Source organism: Coenobita brevimanus, chromosome 27 (assembly GCF_032717465.1).
Source record: "Coenobita brevimanus isolate Jiangsu-jjx chromosome 27, ASM3271746v2, whole genome shotgun sequence".
NCBI classification, from domain to species: Eukaryota; Metazoa; Arthropoda; class Malacostraca; order Decapoda; family Coenobitidae; genus Coenobita; species Coenobita brevimanus.
Genome location: NC_136980.1, coordinates 13,739,577 through 13,760,175, shown reverse-complemented (window position 1 = coordinate 13,760,175; position 20,599 = coordinate 13,739,577). Strand labels below are relative to the sequence as shown.

The window sequence follows — 20,599 nt, the reverse complement described above, 5'->3', positions numbered from 1 at the left end:
TTCACTATACACTCGTAACACTCCTGTATTAATTTTAGCCTAAACTACCTGGGGACTGAAAGTAATACCTCTTAATTGGAGAGTTAATGAGCCAGACTCCTCTATATAAATATTCCAAGCCAAATTCAATTTATAATAATTATTCCATCTTTATTTACCGGTACTACTTCCTTATTCTTTATCTGTAGAAGAAGTGTGTGTTGTATATATAATTTAACCCGCCGACTCCCATTGACGTGTATATACGTCCAAATGTTTTGTCTCTGTGACTCCCGTTGACGTATATAAACGCGCCGCAATTGCAAGGTCTGTCATTTGCACGTTTTTTCAAATTTCATGCATGGTTTTTGGTATGTATACATGGGACACGTTCCTCTACCAGATGCCAAGTAGGGGCAATACCTTACCCCGCATGCCATTGTCTTGGCAATTCACCTGTTACCAGTGACCTGGCCAGTAAAGACATGTCGTGCCATGGTACGAAATTCAAGGCCAGAATGATTCCCCAGTTGATGACAATGTGGAGGACAAAGTTTACGTAGCATTAGAGGAAGAAACAATCAGAAATGATGATCATGTAATGTCGCCAAAAAAGGTGAGGTAAGTTGATGTGTTTGGTGGGTGAAACAATGCTTATATCGCCTATATTACTCTGTGAAAACCAATAGTCTCTTGTACTACATACAAATTCATACCAAATAAATAAATAAATACTGTTTATGAGTGGTCTGGAATAATTACCCCTCCCATAGAACTCGTTTTCTCTGAAGCCTGCCTCATAGAAAACAGTACGGTAAGAGGTATTGTTTCCTGTATCCGGTATTTTAAACCTCAGGTGAGTGATTTCTCTATGAATTTTCAATGTTTCTCACCAAAAGTGGATGTTTGATCCCCCCATTTTTTTTTTTTCCAAAATTGGTCGGGATTGAGGGTGGTCAGTGGTGGAAAATCTTTTGGGACGGGGCGGGTTGAACTTGATAGTGGCAAACTGACATCACCTCATTGCAGATGATGCGGAAAGGTGCTCACCGGTGAATTTTTGCTTATTAATATTATATGTGTATAATATATATGTATATATGTGTCATGTCTCAATGGTTGTTCAATCTGTACATGGCTGCGGTAATAAAAGAGGTACAAGGTAGGGTAGTGGATGTTGGAGTGGCCCTGGTGAGAGAGGGTAGTGTTTGGAAACTCCCTGTACTGTTGTTTGCTGATGATACTGTGTTTTTGAGTGAAGACAAAGGAGAGCTGCAAGGCTTGGTGGATGAGTTTGGGAGAGTGTGTAAGAAACGGAATCTAAAGGTGAATGTAGGGAAGAGTAAAGTGATGGTCTTTGAGAGAGGTGAAGTCAGTGAATGTACAGCGAGATTGGATAGTGAGGAACTGGAAAATGTGAGTACATTTAAGTACTTGGGTATTGTGATGAGTAAAGATGGAGGTTTGGAGGGTGAAGTGCTTGAAATGGTACAACAGGGAAGAAAGGTTGCTGGTTCCTTGAAAGCAGTGATAAGAAGCAGGGAAGTGAGCATGGAAGTGAAAAAGTTACTACATGACGGTATTGTGATACCAACTCTAACATATGGAAGTGAAGCTTGGATGTTGCTGGAAGGACACAAGTCAAGAGTGAGAGCAGTGGAAATGAGTTATTTAAGAGGAGCCTGTCAAGTCACATGGAGAGACAGGCTGACAAATGAGGATATAAAGGAGCGTTGTGATGTGGATGTGGATGTGATAGGAAGTGTTAGGAGGAATACACTGAGGTGGTTTGGCCATGTGGAGAGGATGGAGGGTGAAAGACTGATGAAGAGAGTGTATGTGAGTGAGGTGGAGGGGGGAAGGGGGAGGGGGAGGCCGAGGATGGGATGGAGGGATGGGGTGGAGAGGTATATGAGAGAGTGGGGTGTGAGTTGGGAGCGGGGCAGTAAAATGGTGGGGGACAGAGTGATGTGGAGGCGATTTGTTTGTGGCCACCCCAAATGGGATTGAGGCATCTGGCAATAGATAGATAGATAGATGTATTTCTTTCCTTTGAGGGTGTTCCCTTCCAGATGGTGGCACCCTAGGCAACCGTCTATATGGCCTATGCCAAAAGCTGGTCCTTGTGATCACTATGGCAATGATCTTGAGACAGATTGGCACAGGGAAAATTTTTGCGTAGGTCTGTCCATGTTGTAGGTAGGCCGGTAACTGGAGCATGACTGGGTTGCATGCAGGAGGGGTTGCCAGTGTTTACCTGTGGTGGCAATTACCTGTGAATTATTCAAACAATGCCACCAAACACTAGATCATGTATACATGCTACCTGGACGTCTCCAGGCAGTCATCTATACATGACACCAAGAGGCCATGGGTTAAATAACAGAACCAAATGCTGTTAATTACACAGTAGCAAATCTGTGTTACTATACCCGGATCCAGTGAGTTTTGTCATTAGCCACTGGTGATGATTGTTCATGACATTGTAACCCCAAAAAATGTTTCATTCACATGTTTTTTCCAATATTAATTCAAAAATTGTTCACTTATTATTCATAGAAAATTGTCTTTACCGTGTACATAAAGAAAACTTAAAGATACTGGAAAACTAATGCAATATTCCCTATATACATAATTTATATCATACATAACTAAACAACAAAACTTGCTACACAGCCTGTATATTCAGTAGCCCATTCAGTGCATTCAATAGTCTAGTCTTCTGGAAATACTGCACATCCACAACTGTGACAACAAAATCTAGAGAACTATCAAGTATTGCTGAAATTGAAAGAATTACCACAGTGTCACTTAATGGATAATTGAAAAGGTACTGAAATCATGTTTCATTTCCACTAAAAATCTAATATTCTGAAAGCAAAAAGTCGGCATTAGTAAAATATTTACTCAATATGATCTTCACAGAAACAGGATTGAGAATGTTGTTTCCAAATCTTGGTAGATTGAAAACAGGGCATGAACTTTTTTTAAAGAGAGGTTGTCATTGTCATATGACAGGTGAAAATTAAAACATTTGGGTGAAAAATGCATAGAGGAAGTAAAATATCATGGTTTTACTTGATGTGTGATAGATCTTTTCTTTTGCAGGCATCTAGCCACTTCCGTTGTACTTTGTGTTGGTTTTGCGGAAATACATGAAAAGATACAAACTTTCTTGTTTCTCAATCAACTTTGTATGTATCAACAATGCAACTCACCATTGCTACAAATATAGAATGTAAGCACAAACAAACCGCCTTCCCCTCAAGTGATGTGTGGTAAGGGGGGAGAGCTAGTGATGTCATAGTAACTAGCCAATCAGGACATAGATGAGACTCCCATATACTGCTATATAGAAAATTATTATTATTTATTTAATGTTAACCGAAGTATTAGGAATAAAAAAAAAATTCCTCCTCATCATTTACTTTAATGAAGTGTTTAGTCTACAAATAAACCTTAAAAAGTCCCTAGGAAAAACGTCATGTTCAAAATGTGTTACCGGTACTACAGAGCTCAGTGGGTGTGAAAACACCTCTCTATACACACCTTGATGACACCTACGGATGGTATATACCTCTTTAAAGTCTGGTAAACATTTGTATTGCTGGTTAGATTTTCTTATGAAAATTTTGATAAGGCCAGTGTAATGCAATGATGGTTACTGGGTGCTGAACAAAAACTTGAGATGCAATAGGCAGTCAGAATGATGGAGAAAAAAAACGTCTAGTCCATGATAACACTTATTACTTGGTGATAACTCTTCCTCAACACCTACTTAACTGACATATATAGGTCATAATCGAAGTGGCTAGGGAGAATTTATAAGACATCTTGCTTGGTAATGCATTCTGCACATTATATATCGGTATTCTCTTGCTTGTTACTGATATCAGATGTGGCAAAATTAAAACTTTATATTTAACATATAAGAGAAAGTGAGTGGTCATTAAGCAAAAAAAAAAAAAGAAAGACAGACAAAGAAATCGTTATGGAAGATGTGATACGAAACCTGCCATGACACTTAGAATATGGTGTTAAATCTCAGGGCACATGAACAGTTTGGTGACTCTATGGCAGCCTATGTTGTTGTTGTTGAAAGATTCCCTGCACATATAGTGCAGGCCGGGCCATACATTAGCCCGGTCAGTGGTGTATGGGCTGATTAATAAACAGTAAGTGGGGAGAACGGGACCTGGGGATTGCCCAGCACACACGTCCTGTCTCCTGACTGGCTTTGTGGTGTGTGTGTGCCAGCCTATGTCTTTGGTAACCAAGCAGTTGTGTAAAATTATGCTGGTCAATAAGATTTCTGAAGACCATATTTGCCAAGCCCATACTTGTGAGCAGTAGACTGTAGCACCAGTCAGGCAGGGCAGCACTCCCAAGGTGGATGGAAAACTGATGACAGGGACGGCTGGAGCTCTCATTTCATCAGCCCTCGGGACTAGTTCCTGACCATCCCCCTTTGCTGAACTTTTTCAGTGTTTTAGTAACACAGAGAGTAGGACTGCATGCTCTCCAATACAAGTTTCACTAACCGTCAACACCAGTCTACGTGTACAGTACGTGTTACACTTCCTTTTCAAAATTAGCAAAGGAAAATGGTGCACATTAACCATGACTCTGAGTCCCCAGGGGATGGGGGACCATAAATGCCCCCACCATCCGCCCCTTTCCCGGTGACGACTGAACGAGCTGCCTGGAACCACTGTCTGACTCATTTCTTCTTCATTTCTGCAACATTCACGGCCTTTCCTCTAAGTTTCTCTCTATCGAACACCACGTCTCCTCTAAACCTCACCTCTTTTTAACCAAGACTCAGCTGTCTGTGGCAACTGACAGCAAACACTTTTCTGTATCATCCTACTTTTTCTATTCTCATTTCAAAGCCAAAGGTGGCTGTTGTGCATACGCAGCAACAACTTATCTTGCTCTCGTGTTCCTGAACTTGATTCTTGTGAATTCTATACTCTCTGGCTTCAGCTCTCCTGTCATTCTCTGACTAAATATATCTGAGCTGTTTACTTATCCTCTAATTCTACTGACTATCAAAAATTCTTCAACTATCTTACTTCTACAATGGAACACATTCTGTCCATTTCTCCTTTCTCTTAAATCTCCATTCTAGGAGATTTCAGTGTTCACCAACACCTTTGGCTCTCTTCTCCTTTCACTGATCCACCTGGTGAACAAGCGTTCATGTTTCCTATCCTTAATGACCTAGAGCAGCTTGTACAGCACCCTACCCATATCCCTGACAGTCTAGGTGAGAGCTCCAACATACTTGGCCTCTTCCTTACAACTACTCCTTCTGCTTACACTGTTAATTTTCTCTTTCTGTTGAGCTCCTCTGATCACAACCTTATTACCTCAACCTGTTCGATTGCTCCGGTACGACCTGTGGTCCCTCCAATGAAACGTCGACTGTGGCACTTTGGAGCTGCGGATTGGTGGCCCTCAGGCAGTACTTCTTTTATTTTTCCTAAAAGATTATTGCTTCCATGGTCGGGAGCCATCTGATTGTGCCTTGCGCATTATGGAGGTTATTCTTTCAGGTATGGAAGCATACATTCCTATCTCATATCCTTTGACTGTTGCAAGAGAACCTTGGTTTAATCACACTTGTTCTAATGTTGTCCGCAACATGGAGGTGGCCTATAAAAGGTACCAGAGCCAACCAACCCCTGAATCACACCTTTCTTATGTTTCTGCCAGGAATTGTGCTAGGTCGTTCTTTGTTCTGCTAAAAATAAGTTCATCTGCAATAAATGCCTGTGACTCTCCAACTCGAATTCTTCCCACTCCTTCTGGCATCGTGCTAAAAACCTTTCTAACAACTTTACCTCATCATCCTTCCCTCCTATTTTCTACTCTGATGGCTCTGTAGCTATTTCTTCTACTGATAAAGCAGATCTGTTTGCTCAGGCTTTCTCCTCCAATTCCACCTTAGACGATTCCGTTGCTGTTCCTCTACCACTTCCCCCCCTCTGATTTCCTCATGGCTGACATTAAAATGTCTTCAGCTGATGTATTTTCTGTCATCACTGGCCTCAATACTAACATTACATATGGGTCTGACGGAGTCCCTTCTGTTGTCCTCAAAAACTGTGCTTCAGTGCTTACACCCTGCCTGGGTGAACTCTTTTGCCTTTGTCTTTCAACTTGTACCTTTCCTTCATGTTGGAAGTTTGCTGTCATTCAGCCAGTCCCAAAGAAGGGTGACCATTCCCAACCTTCTAACTATCATCCAATTGCTTTAACATCCTGTGTCTCAAAAGTTTTCGAGTCTAGTCCTAACAGAAAAATTTTAAAGCATCTTTCTTATCACAACCTTCTTTCTGATCGTCAGTATGGGTTCCGTCAGGGATGCTCCACTGGCGATCTCACCTACCTTTCAGACTCTTGCTCATCCTCCTTTTGGGACTTTGGTGAAAGCTTTGCCATTGCACTCGACATCTCAAAGGCTTTTGATCAAGTCTGGCATTAATCGTCAATTTCCAAACTGCCTTCTTACGGATTCTATTCTTCTATCTGTGAAGTCATCTACAGCTCCCTTTCTGGTCGTTCTATAGCTGCTGTTGTAGACGGCCATCGTTCCTCTCCTAGATCTATCAACAGTGGTGTTCCTCAGGGCTCTGTCCTGTCACCAACTCTCATCCTTTTATTCATCAAAGATCTAAGCTGTACATCTAATCCTATCCATCCGTAAGCTGATGATTCCACCCTTCATCCTTCCATTCAGTTCCCGCAACGTCCATCTGAGCAGTTACTTCAGCAGACAAGGGATGAGGCTATAGCACACCTAAAGTCTGACTTGGCTCATATCTGTGACTGGGGTAAAAATAATCTTGTTTTTAATAAATCAAAGACTCAGTTTTTACACCTATCAACCTGACAAAATCTTCCACAGGAGTACTACTAATGTTTAATATTATCCAGCTCAATCCTGCATCATCCTTGAACATGCCTGGGGTTTCATTCACTCGGGATTTGGAAAGTATATAATACATCTCTTGTAAAGTCTGCGTCCAAGAGAGTAAGTGTGCTAAGCTGACTCCGTACTTTCTTTACCCCTGCACAGTGATTGACTTTATCTATCTATATATCTATTGCCAGACACCTCAATCCCGTTCGGGGTGGCCACAAACAAATCACCTCCACGTCGCCCTGTCCCCAGCCATTTCACTGCCCTGTTCCCAACTCACACCCCTCTCTCTCATATACCTCTCCACCCCATCCCTCCATCTCATCCTCGGCCTCCCCCTCCCTCTTCCCCCCTCCACCTCACCCACATACACTCTCCTCGTCAGTCTCTCACCCTCCATCCTCTCCACATTGCCAAACTTGTACCTTTCCTTCTTGCTGGAAGTTTGCTCTCATTCAGCCAGTCCCAAAGAAGGGTGACCACTCCCAACCCTCCAACTATCGTCCAATTGCTTTAACGTCCTGTATTTCAAAAGTTTTCGAGTCAATTCTCAATAGAAAAATTTTAAGTCTTCTTTCCTATCACAACCTTCTTTCCGATCGTCAGTACGGATTCCTCAGGGACGCTCCACTGGCGATCTTCTCACCTACCTTTCGGACTCCTGGTCATCCTCCTTTCGGGACTTTGGCGAAAGCTTTGCCATTGCACTTGACATCTCAAAGGCTTTCGATCGAGTCTGGCATAAATCTTTAATTTCCAAACTGCCCTCCTACGGTTTCTATCCTTCTATCTGTGCCTTCATCACTAGCTTCCTTTCTGGTCGTTCTATAGCCGCTGTTGTAGACGGCCATCGTTCTTCTCCTAGATCTATCAACAGTGGTGTTCCTCAGGGCTCTGTCCTATCACCAACTCTCTTCCTTTTATTCATCAGTGAACTTCTAAGCTGTACATCTAACCCTGTCCACTCATACGCTGATGACTCCACCCTTCACCTTTCCATTCGGTTCCCGCAACGCCCATCTCAACAGTTACTTCAACAAACAAGGGATGAGGCTATGGCACACCTAATGTCTGACTTGGCTCGTATCTCTGACTGGGGTAAAAATAATATGGTTGTTTTTAATGCATCTAAGACTCAGTTCTTACACCTATCAACCCAACAAAATCTTCCACAGGTATACCCACTAATGTTTAATAATATTCAGCTTAATCCTGCATCATCCTTGAACATGCTTGGGGTTTCATTTACTCGAGACTTATCTTGGAAAGATCATATTACATCTCTTGTAAAATCTGCTTTGAAGAGATTGGGTTTGCTAAGCCGACTCCGCTCTTTCTTTACCCCTGCACAATTGTTGACTCTATACAGGGGTTTTATCCGCCCCTATGTGGAGTACAACTCTCATCTGTGGGGAGGCTCCCCACATACAGCTCTTCTCAATAGGGTGGAGTCAAAGGCTTCTCGTCTCATTAACTCTCCTCCTCTTACTGACTCCCTTCAACCTCTGTCTGTTCGCCGTACTGTTGCATATTTATCTTTTTTCTATCGCTACTTTAATGGTCACTGCTCCTCTGAACTGTCTGCTTGCATTCCTCCACCTCTACAATGGGCGCGTAGCACCCGTCTGGCAGCAAACTCTCATCCATTTTCTGTCCAACTCTCTAATGCAAGAGTTAACCGTTACTCCCAGTCTTTCATTTATGCAACAGGTCAGCTCTGGAACTGTCTCCCTCTGTCTGTATTTCCTGCTGCCTATGATCTCCACTCTTTCAAATGCAGTGTGTCCAGGCATTTCAAAATGATCGGATCTTGAATTTGGCTCTCTATTGTATTTTGTTTTTCTCTTGGAGGGAACTGTTACTGCGGGCTCATGGCCTTTGGTTCCTTCTTCCTCGCATAAAAAAAAAAAAATGTATTCCTAACGTTTCCTATCACATCCACACCACAACGCTCCTTTATATCCTCATTTGTCAGCCTATCTCTCTATGTGACTCCACAGGCTTCTCTTAAAATAACTCATTTCCACTGCTCTCACTCTTGACTTGTGTCCTTCCAACAACGTCCAAGCTTCACTTCCACACATTAGAGTTGGTATCACAATACTGTCATGTAGTAACTTTTTCACTTCCATGCTCACTTCCCTGTTTCTTATCACTGCTTTCAAGAAACCAGCAACCTTTCTTCCCTGCTGTACCCTTTCAAGCTCTTCACCCTCCAAACCTCCATCCTTACTCATCACACTACCCAAGTAATTAAACGTACTCACATTTTTCAATTCCTCACCATCCAACTTCGCTGTACATTCACTGACTTCACCTCTCTCAAAGACCATCACTTTACTCTATACTCGGGTGTTATTTGCCACTGTGTAGAGTACAACTCTCATGTGTGGGGGTCTCCCCACATACAGCTCTTCTCAATAGGATGGAGTCAAAGGCTTTTTGTCTCATTAACTCTCCTCCTCTTACTGGCTCCCTTCAACCTCTGTCTCTTCGCTGCACTGTTGCCTCTTTATCTCTTTTCTATCGCTGCTTCCATGGTCGCTACTCCGCTGAACTCTGTGCTTGCATCCCTCCACATTTAGGTACGCACCCGTCTAGCAAGAAATTCTCATCTCTTTTCCGTTCAGCTCTCTAATGCAAAAGTTAACCGTTACTCCCAGTCCTTCATTTATGCAACAGGTCAACTCTGGAACTGTCTCCATCTGTCCGTATTTCCAACATCTTATGATCTCCAGTCTTTCAAAAGCAGTGTGTCCAGGCATCTCGAAATGAACGTATCTTGATTTTGGCTCTCTTTTGTATTGTTTTTGTTTTCCTTTCTTGGAAGGAACTGTTTTCTGGACTCCTAGCTTTTGGTTCCTTCTTCCTCGCCTGAAACAAAAAAAAAAAAAACAACGTTAATCCCCCTGTTCTCATTAGATTGGAGAAGTGCTCACAGGTTCTATATTAACACTAATCCTTTCAATCCGATGAAATCTTGTTAATTTTATATTTGCTACGTCCAGGCGATATCAGTCAGCTTAGATGAATTGGAAAGGTTTGATACAGCACTGATTAATCCCTTGATACATAATGTCTCGCCCAATTTGAATAAGTTGATATGAAGGTAGCAAGAAGATGAATGAATAATTTGAGTGAATGAATTACAATGTGCTCTTGAGCGTCCGCTCCTGTGGTATCTGGTGGTCTCATGGAGTTTGTAAACAGCGCAGTGATATATGGTTCCTGGGACAATTACAGAAATAAATACCAATTCACATTATCATCAGTACTGGGACTGTGAGCAACGGCTTTCAAACCCAGTGATGCGATCGCTGGAACTCAAGAGTCTTCTCAGACTACTACGTGAGAGTTTGATAATTGTTCTACTAAAAAAAACAGAGTGATATTACTATCCACCATTGTACATTAAACTATAGTATCAAGAGGAAAACTGAACTTGTCAAGAAGCACTGGGTACTGACTGACAGTACTGTGCAGCGAGCAGAAGGCACTCAACACTGACTGACTGAGAGAGAGAGAGAGTGCACCAGGTACTGACTGAGAAAATTGTTCACTGAGATAGCAGAGCACTCACTAAATATAGTGCTACATATTTAAAGAGTAAATTTTACTGTGAACTGATTACTGCCTGTCACTTCAGGCGGCGGGAGCGGCATTGGGCGTGCATGCTGTCAGGTGCTGGCCAGGGAGGGCGCCCAAGTGGTGGTCACTGATATCAACCTTCAGGCGGCCAAACACACCCTCACTCTCCTGCCTGGTGAGTCACTCTCCTGCCTGGTGAGTCATTCTCCTGCCTGGTGAGTCACTTTCCTGCCGGGTGAGTCTCTCTCCTGCCTGGTGAGTCACTCTTCTGCCTGGTGGGTCACTGTCCTGCCTGCTGAGTCACTGTTCTGCCTGGTGGGTCACTCTCCTGCCTGGTGGGTCACTCTCCTGCCTGGTGAGTCACTCCTGCCTGGTGGGTCACACTCCTACCTGATGAGTCACTCTCCAGCCTGATGAGTCACTCTCCTGCCTGGTGAGGCACTCCTTCCTGGTGAGGCACTCCTGCCTGGTGGGTCACTCTCCTGCCTGGTGAGTCACTCCTCTGCCAGGTGGATCACACTCCTACCTGATGAGTCACTCTCCGGCCTGATGAGTCACCCTCCGGCCTGGTGAGTCACTCTCCTGCCTGGTGAGTCACCCTCCTGTCCATTGCGTCACAGACTAGCCAGAGGTAAAGTTATGTTTGCATGATGCGCCGTTGTGTTCAGTGTAATACTATGGAGAAAATGGTCGACATAAGCAGCTGTCTGCTGATAACTCACACTCTCTCTCTCTCTCTCTCTCTCTCTCTCTCTCTCTCTCTCTCTCTCTCTCTCTCTCTCTCTCTCCATCATAACCATAGCATGATTTAAGTTAACCTAACAGACCACAATAAATACATGTTTATCACCTTACAACGGCAGTTCACTTTCTTTAACTAAGGGCAATCTGACAATAACATGATTATAAATATCAGGTTGTTAACTTTCTGGCTATTGGAGTGGCATAATATGGCAATTATTCAGCACCAGTAAAGTAGTCTGTTACTGTCATGGGTGATGTTTACATGTCCTCTCTAGTTCCCTCACCTTGACTTGGCCCAGATTTTCGACCTTTGGCAGCTTATCTAACTCAGTGGCAGAAGACAGTGCTACGCCTTTATGTCCTTCCCATAGCAATTCCACGTGACTAGCAACATATTCCAGTGTTAATCTACAGTGTTGTTCCAACTTTATATTTAAGAGGGACTTGACATGTTTAGGCCAAGTTAGAGTAAAAAGAGTATAGTTTCCCTAGCAGCAGCTCACTCCCTAACTCTTTGTTAGAGATGTCAATTACAAATTTGAATGACAGTTCATTAAATAATCACATTCACAGACATAAGTATGTTATTGTTTATTTGGTATAAGTTTCATAAATAAAGCTGTTATGCACTATCTAAAACAGAGTTAGCCTCACATCCCATATCAAGAATTGCTTCGTGAATAGTCCATGGTGTGGGTTGCCAGGCCATTAAGTTCTTAGAATTAAAGCATTCCATAAGCACAGACTGAGGAATATAAATAATATCAACTAATTCTTCTTAATCGTATGTAATAATTTACAAAATGTTTACAGCCTTATAACCCACAGTACCGTGTTAGGTGCAGTAGCATTTAAGTTCCCAGGTTCATTAGACAATCAGTCATTCGTCACAAATCAACAACTTTTTCACCGGCTTTACAAAATGCTTGAAATTAAAACCTTTGATCTGTGACACCTCCTCTGCACTGACAGCAGTGACAATATACTCAGCAAGGAAAAGAAAAATCAGTATAGTAAACATCGCCGGCCTGTTCATTGCATCAAACAATACATCAGTCGTTACAGATGAATAATGAGGCAAATTCTTTGCATTTTGATATATCTTGTTTATTGGTACTTAATCTTCCTACCCATGGCTTTTAGTACAGCTATGGAGATATTTTGCATCGTATCAGATAACTTTTATTTATTTATTTTTTTTAATACTCAGTGTACACTGATGGTGTTCTGTTACGACATATTTTCAGCTTATAGTTTTCTTGCCTTTCCATAGTTATTGAGCTATTGACAGACGATGGTTTTGACATTAATCTTTTCTTTCGTCTGGAGTCCAGAAAGCCCCCAGTATGATAAAGGGGGTGGGGGAGGGAGAGAAAAGCTGGAAAACAGTGAAGCTATGAAAGAAAGAAAAAGCTGCGGTATAATCCTGGAGTATGCGACCACCCTGCACATAATATTCTGCTCGTTGAAATTAGATCATTTTCTCATACTACAAGAGTGTTAGCAGATGTTCGAAACTTCACATACCAATATGTACTTGCTGTCTGAATAAGAAGACTGATAGAGAAGTTTTGAAAAAAAAAAAAAAAGTTATTATTCATCATCCGAGTATAAAGTGAAGGTCTTTGAGAGAGGTGAAGTCAGTGAATGTACAGCGAGGTTGTATGGTGAGGAACTGGAAAATTTGAGTACGTTTAAGTACTTGGGTAGTGTGATGAGTAAGGATGGAGGTTTGGAGGGTGAAGTGCTTGAAAGGGTACAGCAGGGAAGAAAGGTTGCAGGTTCCTTGAAATCAGTGATAAGAAGCAGGGAAGTGAGCATGTGTACCCCCTCCACAATATGTCTACCCCCGATGTATATATGTTCCCCCCCAATGCATACATGACCCCACTAAATTTGCTAGGTCAGCATGCTCTCCCACGCCTGAAGACGGCGTTATTGCATCAGTTCTTAGCAGACAGCCGACACGGGTAGACTGTTTTACTGTGAGCTTGTAATAAACTCCTTATCTAGCTGTTTGTACACGGAGTTTCTATCACCAAAGTATTGCAAGTTACATTTGGTAGCAGCGGTGTTTCGAACCATCACATTCTGACCGCCTCCTTGGATTTTTAGTGATACAACAAGATACACGACGTCTCGCCTCTGCCAGCCTCGCCCCTTCCTCCATGCCTCTATACCTTGGCTGTGCTTTTCGAGTGTACCATTTTTCTCGCCAGTGCTCACCTCTCAAACCACCGCACCCATACGCCTTGTTCCTGACCGCAAGTGTCACCGTCGCCGACCTACGCACCTGTTGCACCTGTTCCCAGCACCTGTTCCGGACTCATCATAGCTCCTGCCCCCACGGTGCCACTTATCACTGTCTGCCCGCTGTCTGCCCACCACCATTCTCTGCATTTGCAATTCACCAGCTCTACACCTGCCTTGCGCCGACATCTGCCTCACCACCCACCACCGGCCTCCGCCGTCGCCCGCATCTGGTCTGCATTACGGAGCCTCCTAAGACCGCCACTCCCTGCCGGTGATTCATCGTGGCGTCTCCTCTCCTCTCCGCCCAGCTGTCTCTACCCTGCAGCCCAGCCCCGCCCAGCCCCGCCCCGTCGCCCCGCCCCGCCCCGCCCCAGCCCAGCTACGCCCAGCCACCCTGCACGTCATACCTCTCGACACTCCCGTTTCTACTGTGTAACTATAGTATATCTTTCCTTTCTTTAGAGATTATCCTCGATTTTTCTCTACGGATTGGTTATTGTAAATATTCCATCTCATTTCCATTACCCCGTTTTCATCTTCACCTACGTTATTTATTATCCATCTCATCCTTCGCATTTTATTTAAACCATCCATGCCCGCACCTTCATTCATTTTCACACCTAGTGTATTCCATTCTCTCATTGTTATTTATACATTTCCACCTACGTATCCATCTTCATCCTTTCATCTTCCATTGCCGCATTAAATGTCATACTTTCCACGTCAACCGCTTACCGCCAGCCCTCTCGACCCGGAAACATCACCTGCTCATACCCCGTCTGCCAACTCTAACACACTCACTCATTTACGAAGTGGCAAAGAGTACCACCGCCCTGTACCTGAGACTCCCGTTTCACTTCCCGCAGAATCACTTACTACCCGTCCTACCCTCGTAAATCCAGATACTTCCTCCTCTACTCCTGCCTCTACTCTCCCTTCTTCTTCCTCTACTCCTTCCACTGTCGTTACTTCTCCTGCCTCCCTTCATACCCCGTCTTCCTCGCCCTTAACTGCCACTGCCTTCTCTCTCTCCCACACCTCTCCTCCCGCCACTTCTGCACTTCCAGCTATGGCCAACCCTCCACAGTCTATCTATCTCGACGATGCCAATCGTCCCAAATTTACCGGCCAGGACCCAACTTGGTCTGTCTATGATTTCCTCAGAGAAGTCAAAACCGAAATAAATAATAGACAAATTACCGAGGAATCACTCAAAGTAGCTTACCTCCTCGGTCGCTTGCATCACGGTAAATCAGACATCGGATCCGCGATCCGTGCAGGACATTTCGATAGCATTCGTACCTTTGCTGATTTTCGTACGGAACTCATCAGCCTTTGTTGCCAGCATTCAAATTCCGCGTCTCTCATGGGATTCATTAATCTCCTAAACCAACTAGATGAGGACTTGTGCGTCCCAGCGCAATATGCCAAGCTCCGCGAAGCTGCCGCCGCCATGAAAGCAACTAGTAGTGAGATGCTCCAATTACTGGTAGGCACGAAATGGTTAGAAGACAAGAATGGCGTTCCAATGCTTTCACTCACCAACTTTGCTGACTTAATTGGTTACCTGAGATTCCTTCACTGGCTTACTCCTAAACAGCGAGAGCTAGCCTTGGAAATCGGTTTCAATCCAGGAGATAAAATTATTCAGGTCACTAAAGCCATTCATGAAAGAACAGGTTCGAACTACACGCATCAGGGCACCACCCAACCCTTGACCTCCTCAGTCTGTCACATCTCCACTACCCCAGACCAATCTCGCTCCCGTCCCACCACACGCGGCAGACCTGCCACACGTCGCTCTCCTACCGCAGGTCGTGATCAATCTAGCGCCCGACGGAACAGACAATCTTCGATTCTTTGCTGGTACTGTGGTCATCCTGGACATCGAGCATCCAGTTGCGACCGTACATACAGACGTCCTCACTCCCAAACCAGACAGCGTACGCCTTCCCGCTCACGTCGTCCACACTGGAAATACCACAAATCAAGCACGACTCACACCACTGAGGAATGTCGTTACCTCAACCGCCCACAGTCGGGGGAAATGCCGCGCCCGTATCGGACCAATATCACATAGAACCAGAAACCCAACTCCCCATCCGCCATATAGGTCCCATAACATCCTCGGGTTTAGTCATTCTCGGAAGCAGTCATGACATACCAACGTCATTCTTCTTGGACACAGGATCTATAGTAAATCTCATCTCCGAAAATTCCTTACAAATTATTCATCGCCATCACAGCCAAGTCAGTTTCCTCGAACCACCAGACATTCGCCTATGTGGTGTTAACGGCTCAGAGTTTAAGGTTAAGGGAAGAGTCACCCTTGAAGTCAAACTCCACAGAGCTTTGCCCCCTATCCTCATTGAATTTCATGTCACTAATGACTTGCAGTATCCCGCAGATGCCCTTATTGGTTTCTCCACCATGGCACAACATTCCATTGCATTATTACCTGCTTGTGGTAGTATAGACATTTCTGGATTCCCGGTTTACACTATGGAATGTCCCCGTCCTGTTCTTACGATCAAATCAGTCCTTCAATTACCTCTGTCCCTATCACTACCAAAAAGTCCAACCCAGCCCAAACCACCACTATCATCATCTGAGAATACAGAGATCATTCCTTTACTAAGTGCGAGCAAGGACATAAATTCCTCAATGTCCCCTGATACATCATCTCAGCCCTCGAACATGGCTCTTACATCCTCTCCCGACAACACTATCGCTGACTCAGACATGTCTCAGTTACCTACCTCACACAGTCTGAATGATCTTCTCCAACACGCAGAGACGAAACGTGCAGTAACGAATACGTGCACAATTTTGTTACCGCATGAGTTCACCAAAGTCTCTGTTTGTGTTGCCGGTGCGAAAGAAGGAGTGGATGTACTAACCCTACCTGAGACGTGTTGTGTGAATGGCTTGACTTATGAGTCAGCGTGGTGTACAGTCTTAGAGGACAGTTTATGCTACCTGTACTTGCTCAATGTCACAAATGCTCCACTAAAACTTAAAAGTGGTGTAAAGATTGGAGACTTCCTAGTATACCCAGCGGCCGTAAAGGTGTGCCAGGATTCCTCAATTCCTACTATTCAGACTGATGATACGCCAATCGGTGTATGTACTATTAACTCTACAGGATCTGCGCCGACGCATTCACCCGATATGCTCTCACATCTCACTTGCATAGATTTCCCAGAACACACGCCTCAACTCCTCGACCTTCTGACCTCGTACAGAAACGTGGTTGCCTTACCCGTTGAACCGATGGGTAGAACAGACCTTGTCAAACATACAATTGAACTACTCCCAGGAACTCAGCCGATTTACATACCAGCGTATCGATTGCCTCACAGCCAGAGAAAGCAAACAGATCAAATGGTACAGAACATGTTAGACCAGGACATTATTGAACCCTCCATCAGTCCATGGAATAGCCCACTTTTCTTAGTACCAAAGAAGGACGGCAACCTTAGACCAGTAGTCGACTATCGTAAGGTCAATTCTGTCACTGTTCCAGACCGTTTCCCACTACCTGTCCTCACTGATTTGCTAGAATCCCTTGGTGAAAATAACGTAGTCTTTTCATCTTTAGACCTCCTCAGCGGGTACCGGCAGGTCGAAATGGAAGAGTCCTCTCGCCCAGTTACAGCCTTTAGCACCCCTTCCGGACATTTTCAGTTTAAGAGACTCCCTTTTGGTCTGAGAAATGCTCCTTCCGTGTTCATGCGACTTATCCATTCAGTCTTCAGCGGTATGATGGGACACTCTCTTTTTGCTTACCTAGATGATATCATTGTTGTGAGTAAATCCATCCCTGATCATTTTACCAAACTCCAGCAAGTCTTTGAACGCCTCCAGCTCGCAGGCCTAAAAATCAATCTCAGTAAATGTGACTTCCTGCGAAAGAAAATCAAATTCCTAGGCCATGTCGTAGATGCACAAGGCATTCATACTAATGAGGATAAAACTAAGGCGATCATTAACTTCCCAGAACCTACCACTACCGACGCTGTACGAAGTTTCCTGGGCCTCAGTGGCTATTATCGTCGCTTTATCCGCGATTACGCGAAGATCGCCGCTCCTCTGACCCACTTACTCAAGCAGAATGTGCCCTTTGTTTGGACTAACGACCAGTCACAGGCTTTCCAAAAGCTAAAGACAGCTCTTGTAAATGCCCCTATTCTAGCGTTCCCTGATTATGCCACACCATTCCTTCTCTGCACAGACGCCTCAGGCACTGGACTTGGTGCCGTTTTGATGCAACTCGATGAAGCATCAAGGAAGCGGGTAATAGCGTATGCTAGTCGCACCCTTACAACCGCTGAACATAACTACAGTGTCACAGATCTCGAAGCACTAGCGGTAATCTGGTCCTTGAAACATTTCAGAGATATCGTCTATGGTTATCCAGTGCATATCCAAACAGACCACCTTCCACTATGTGATTTGTTCAAAAATCGCAACCTAACAGGTAGGTTAGCTAGATGGTCTGTCATCATCCAGGACTTTAATCCCACTTTTCAATATGTACCAGGCAAGTTGAATGTAGTCGCAGACGCACTCTCACGTCACGTAGCAGCAGCTATAACATCACTGCAGCCTGAAGTAACTGAAAACACTACACTAACGTCAGACGTTGTTCGAAACTTTCAACGCCAAGACCCCATGTGGTCCAAAGTCATTTATTTCCTAGAATCTGGCGATGCCTCGACCTTACCTACTCTGCCAGTATCACTAGATGAGTTCATGCTAGATGATGATCTCTTGTACATGAAAACACTGCTAACAGGCAAAGATATGCCCAATCGCGAAGTATGCCAACTTGTTGTCCCCACTGCCCTGATACCAAAGGTTCTTCATATTGTTCATAATACTCCTCAAGCTTCCCATCCAGGTAAAGACCGATGCTTGCGCCAAGCACGTCTCAAATACTATTGGCCAACCATGCGCCACGATATCAATGCCCACTGTGACTCTTGCCTCTCCTGCCACCGCCACAAAGGATCAACCGGCTTACCAGCACCTCTCTTACAATACCCAATCCCGTCACGACCATGGGAAACTGTCTCAATCGATCTCTTAAAACTACCTCTCACAGAATCTGGCGCTGAGTACTTGTTCGTAGCGGTCGACCACTTCTCCCGCTACTGTGTCCTCGTCCCCCTCTCCGACAAGACCGCGAAGAGCGTTGCCCGTGCCTTTGTAGATCACGTAATTTGCCCATTCAGTACCCCTCATACCATTCTTACTGACAACGGTACAGAATTCAACAATAGCCTTCTCAATGAGATCTGTCACCACTTTCATATCAGTAAGTGCGATGTCGTGCCTAACCATCCGGCTTCCAATGGCCTTGTAGAACGCCACAACCGTAAAATCTTAGAGTGCCTCAGACATCTAGGCTCTCATAGTTCGTCCTGGGATGACTGGATTCCCCAAGTGGCATCTTCCATCAATAGCTCCATCAATGCATCCATTGCTGAATCTCCCTTCTTCGTCCTTTTTGGCTTTGACAAGGACCTCCAATACTCTCTCTTATCCTCAAAGCCAGAACCCATCTACAACATGGATGATTATGTTAAACTAAAATTGGCCAACTTCCAGACAATCCACCAGTATGTCCAATCCACTTTGGCTTCCTCTCAGGAGGACATGCTGCAGCGCCAACATAAGTCCGCCTCTCCTATCACTATCAGTGTAGGCGATCTTGTCTTTGCTCATTCCCATACGTGTTCCTCTAAGTTGGATGACAAATTTACAGGGCCCTACCGCGTCCTCACTCAACAAGGCAACAAATTTCACCTCCAGGACCTGTCCACTAAGGACACCAGATGGGTCCACGTCGATGACTTAAAGTGAGCACCCCGTGGCCTCGTGTTGGAAGAGTCACTTACACAACCTCCTGCCCCCTCTTCCCCTCCTCCCATCCTTCAGTCTACCTTGTCTCCACCTATCCCTCAGTCTCCTTCCTCTCCAACTCCACCTGCTCATTCATCAACCAATCAATATCGGTCCAAACTGCGCTCTGCCCATCAACCTCTTCACGACCTTCCCCATTAACTCTACCCTGATTTTCTAGGTACGATGTTAGCGATCTCCCTGCTGGCAGTGCTGACCCTCCTGGGGTCTGGGTCAGGTCAGGACGATGGTGGAGTACGTCCCGGGGCCTTGGTCGGCTCAGGAGGCGAGGTAATGCTTATCGACGACATCACCTCTTTGCGCTACGATCTTGCGCCCCTGGCCGATGTAGCCATTGCCCTACCTGCCTACGCGCACCAGCTCCACGGAATCAGGAACCATCTCACGGCCCTCATGGGGACACAACCCGAATGAGTATCTCTATAACCTTTTCCTCCCACTCTCCTGGCAATTGCAATACATAAGTAACAGATTCACTGAGCTCAATGACACATTTTCCATTCAGACACCCGTGGGTCGTTCTCGTGTGAAACGAGGTCTCTTCAACTTCGGCGGTGAGATTCTGAGTGGCTTGTTTGGCGTTGCTACAGCCCGTGACATTTCTGGCTTCAAATCTGATCTCACTCATTTAGCTTCAGCCCTAGAATCACAATGCCGAGTCATTAAAATCCAACACAATGTTACAGAAGCTCACAACCTAACTCAATGAAGTCAAGTCCACTCTAAACAATTTCACCGATATCTTACAACGCCACGTTTCAGATCTCAACATTATCTCCCAGTTCTTCTACCTCAAACTCAACATGGATACTCTCCAACTGGCCGTTGACTCTCTCCTGTCTCAAGTCTCTACCTTGGTTCGTATCCTGGTCGATGCTATCAATGGACGTGTCACTGCCGACTTAGTACCTGTCTCAGCTCTCCGTTCTGTCCTAACCTTTAACCTTTTCCACATCATTCTCTTCCCTTTCCGCCTCAACAACTCCTTGTTACAGGTATCTGTTCCTTCAGAATATTTCCTCCTCTCCCATGATCATCTTTCCGTTGCCTTCCTTTCTTCCACAGACCTCCAGCAATGTTCCTCCCTTACTCCGACCTCTCGTCTCTGTGCTGCCCACCTTTTCGCTATCTTCCCTAGCAGTGCTACACCCTGTGAGTCTGCTTTAGTTTGCGACCATT

General features: G+C 44.7%; 1 protein-coding gene across 1 annotated transcript in view; it reads left to right on the top strand.

Moving 5' to 3' along the window:
• The first annotated feature begins 10,215 nt into the window (after positions 1-10,215).
• The window catches only part of LOC145394454 ((3R)-3-hydroxyacyl-CoA dehydrogenase-like), a 50,212-nt gene continuing 39,828 nt past the window's right edge, over positions 10,216-20,599 (top strand). Inside the window, exons 1-2 of the mRNA XM_080268313.1 lie at positions 10,216-10,255; positions 10,554-10,670. Coding sequence (XP_080124439.1) covers positions 10,216-10,255; positions 10,554-10,670 — 157 coding nt within the window. The remainder of the gene's footprint in view (positions 10,256-10,553; positions 10,671-20,599) is intronic.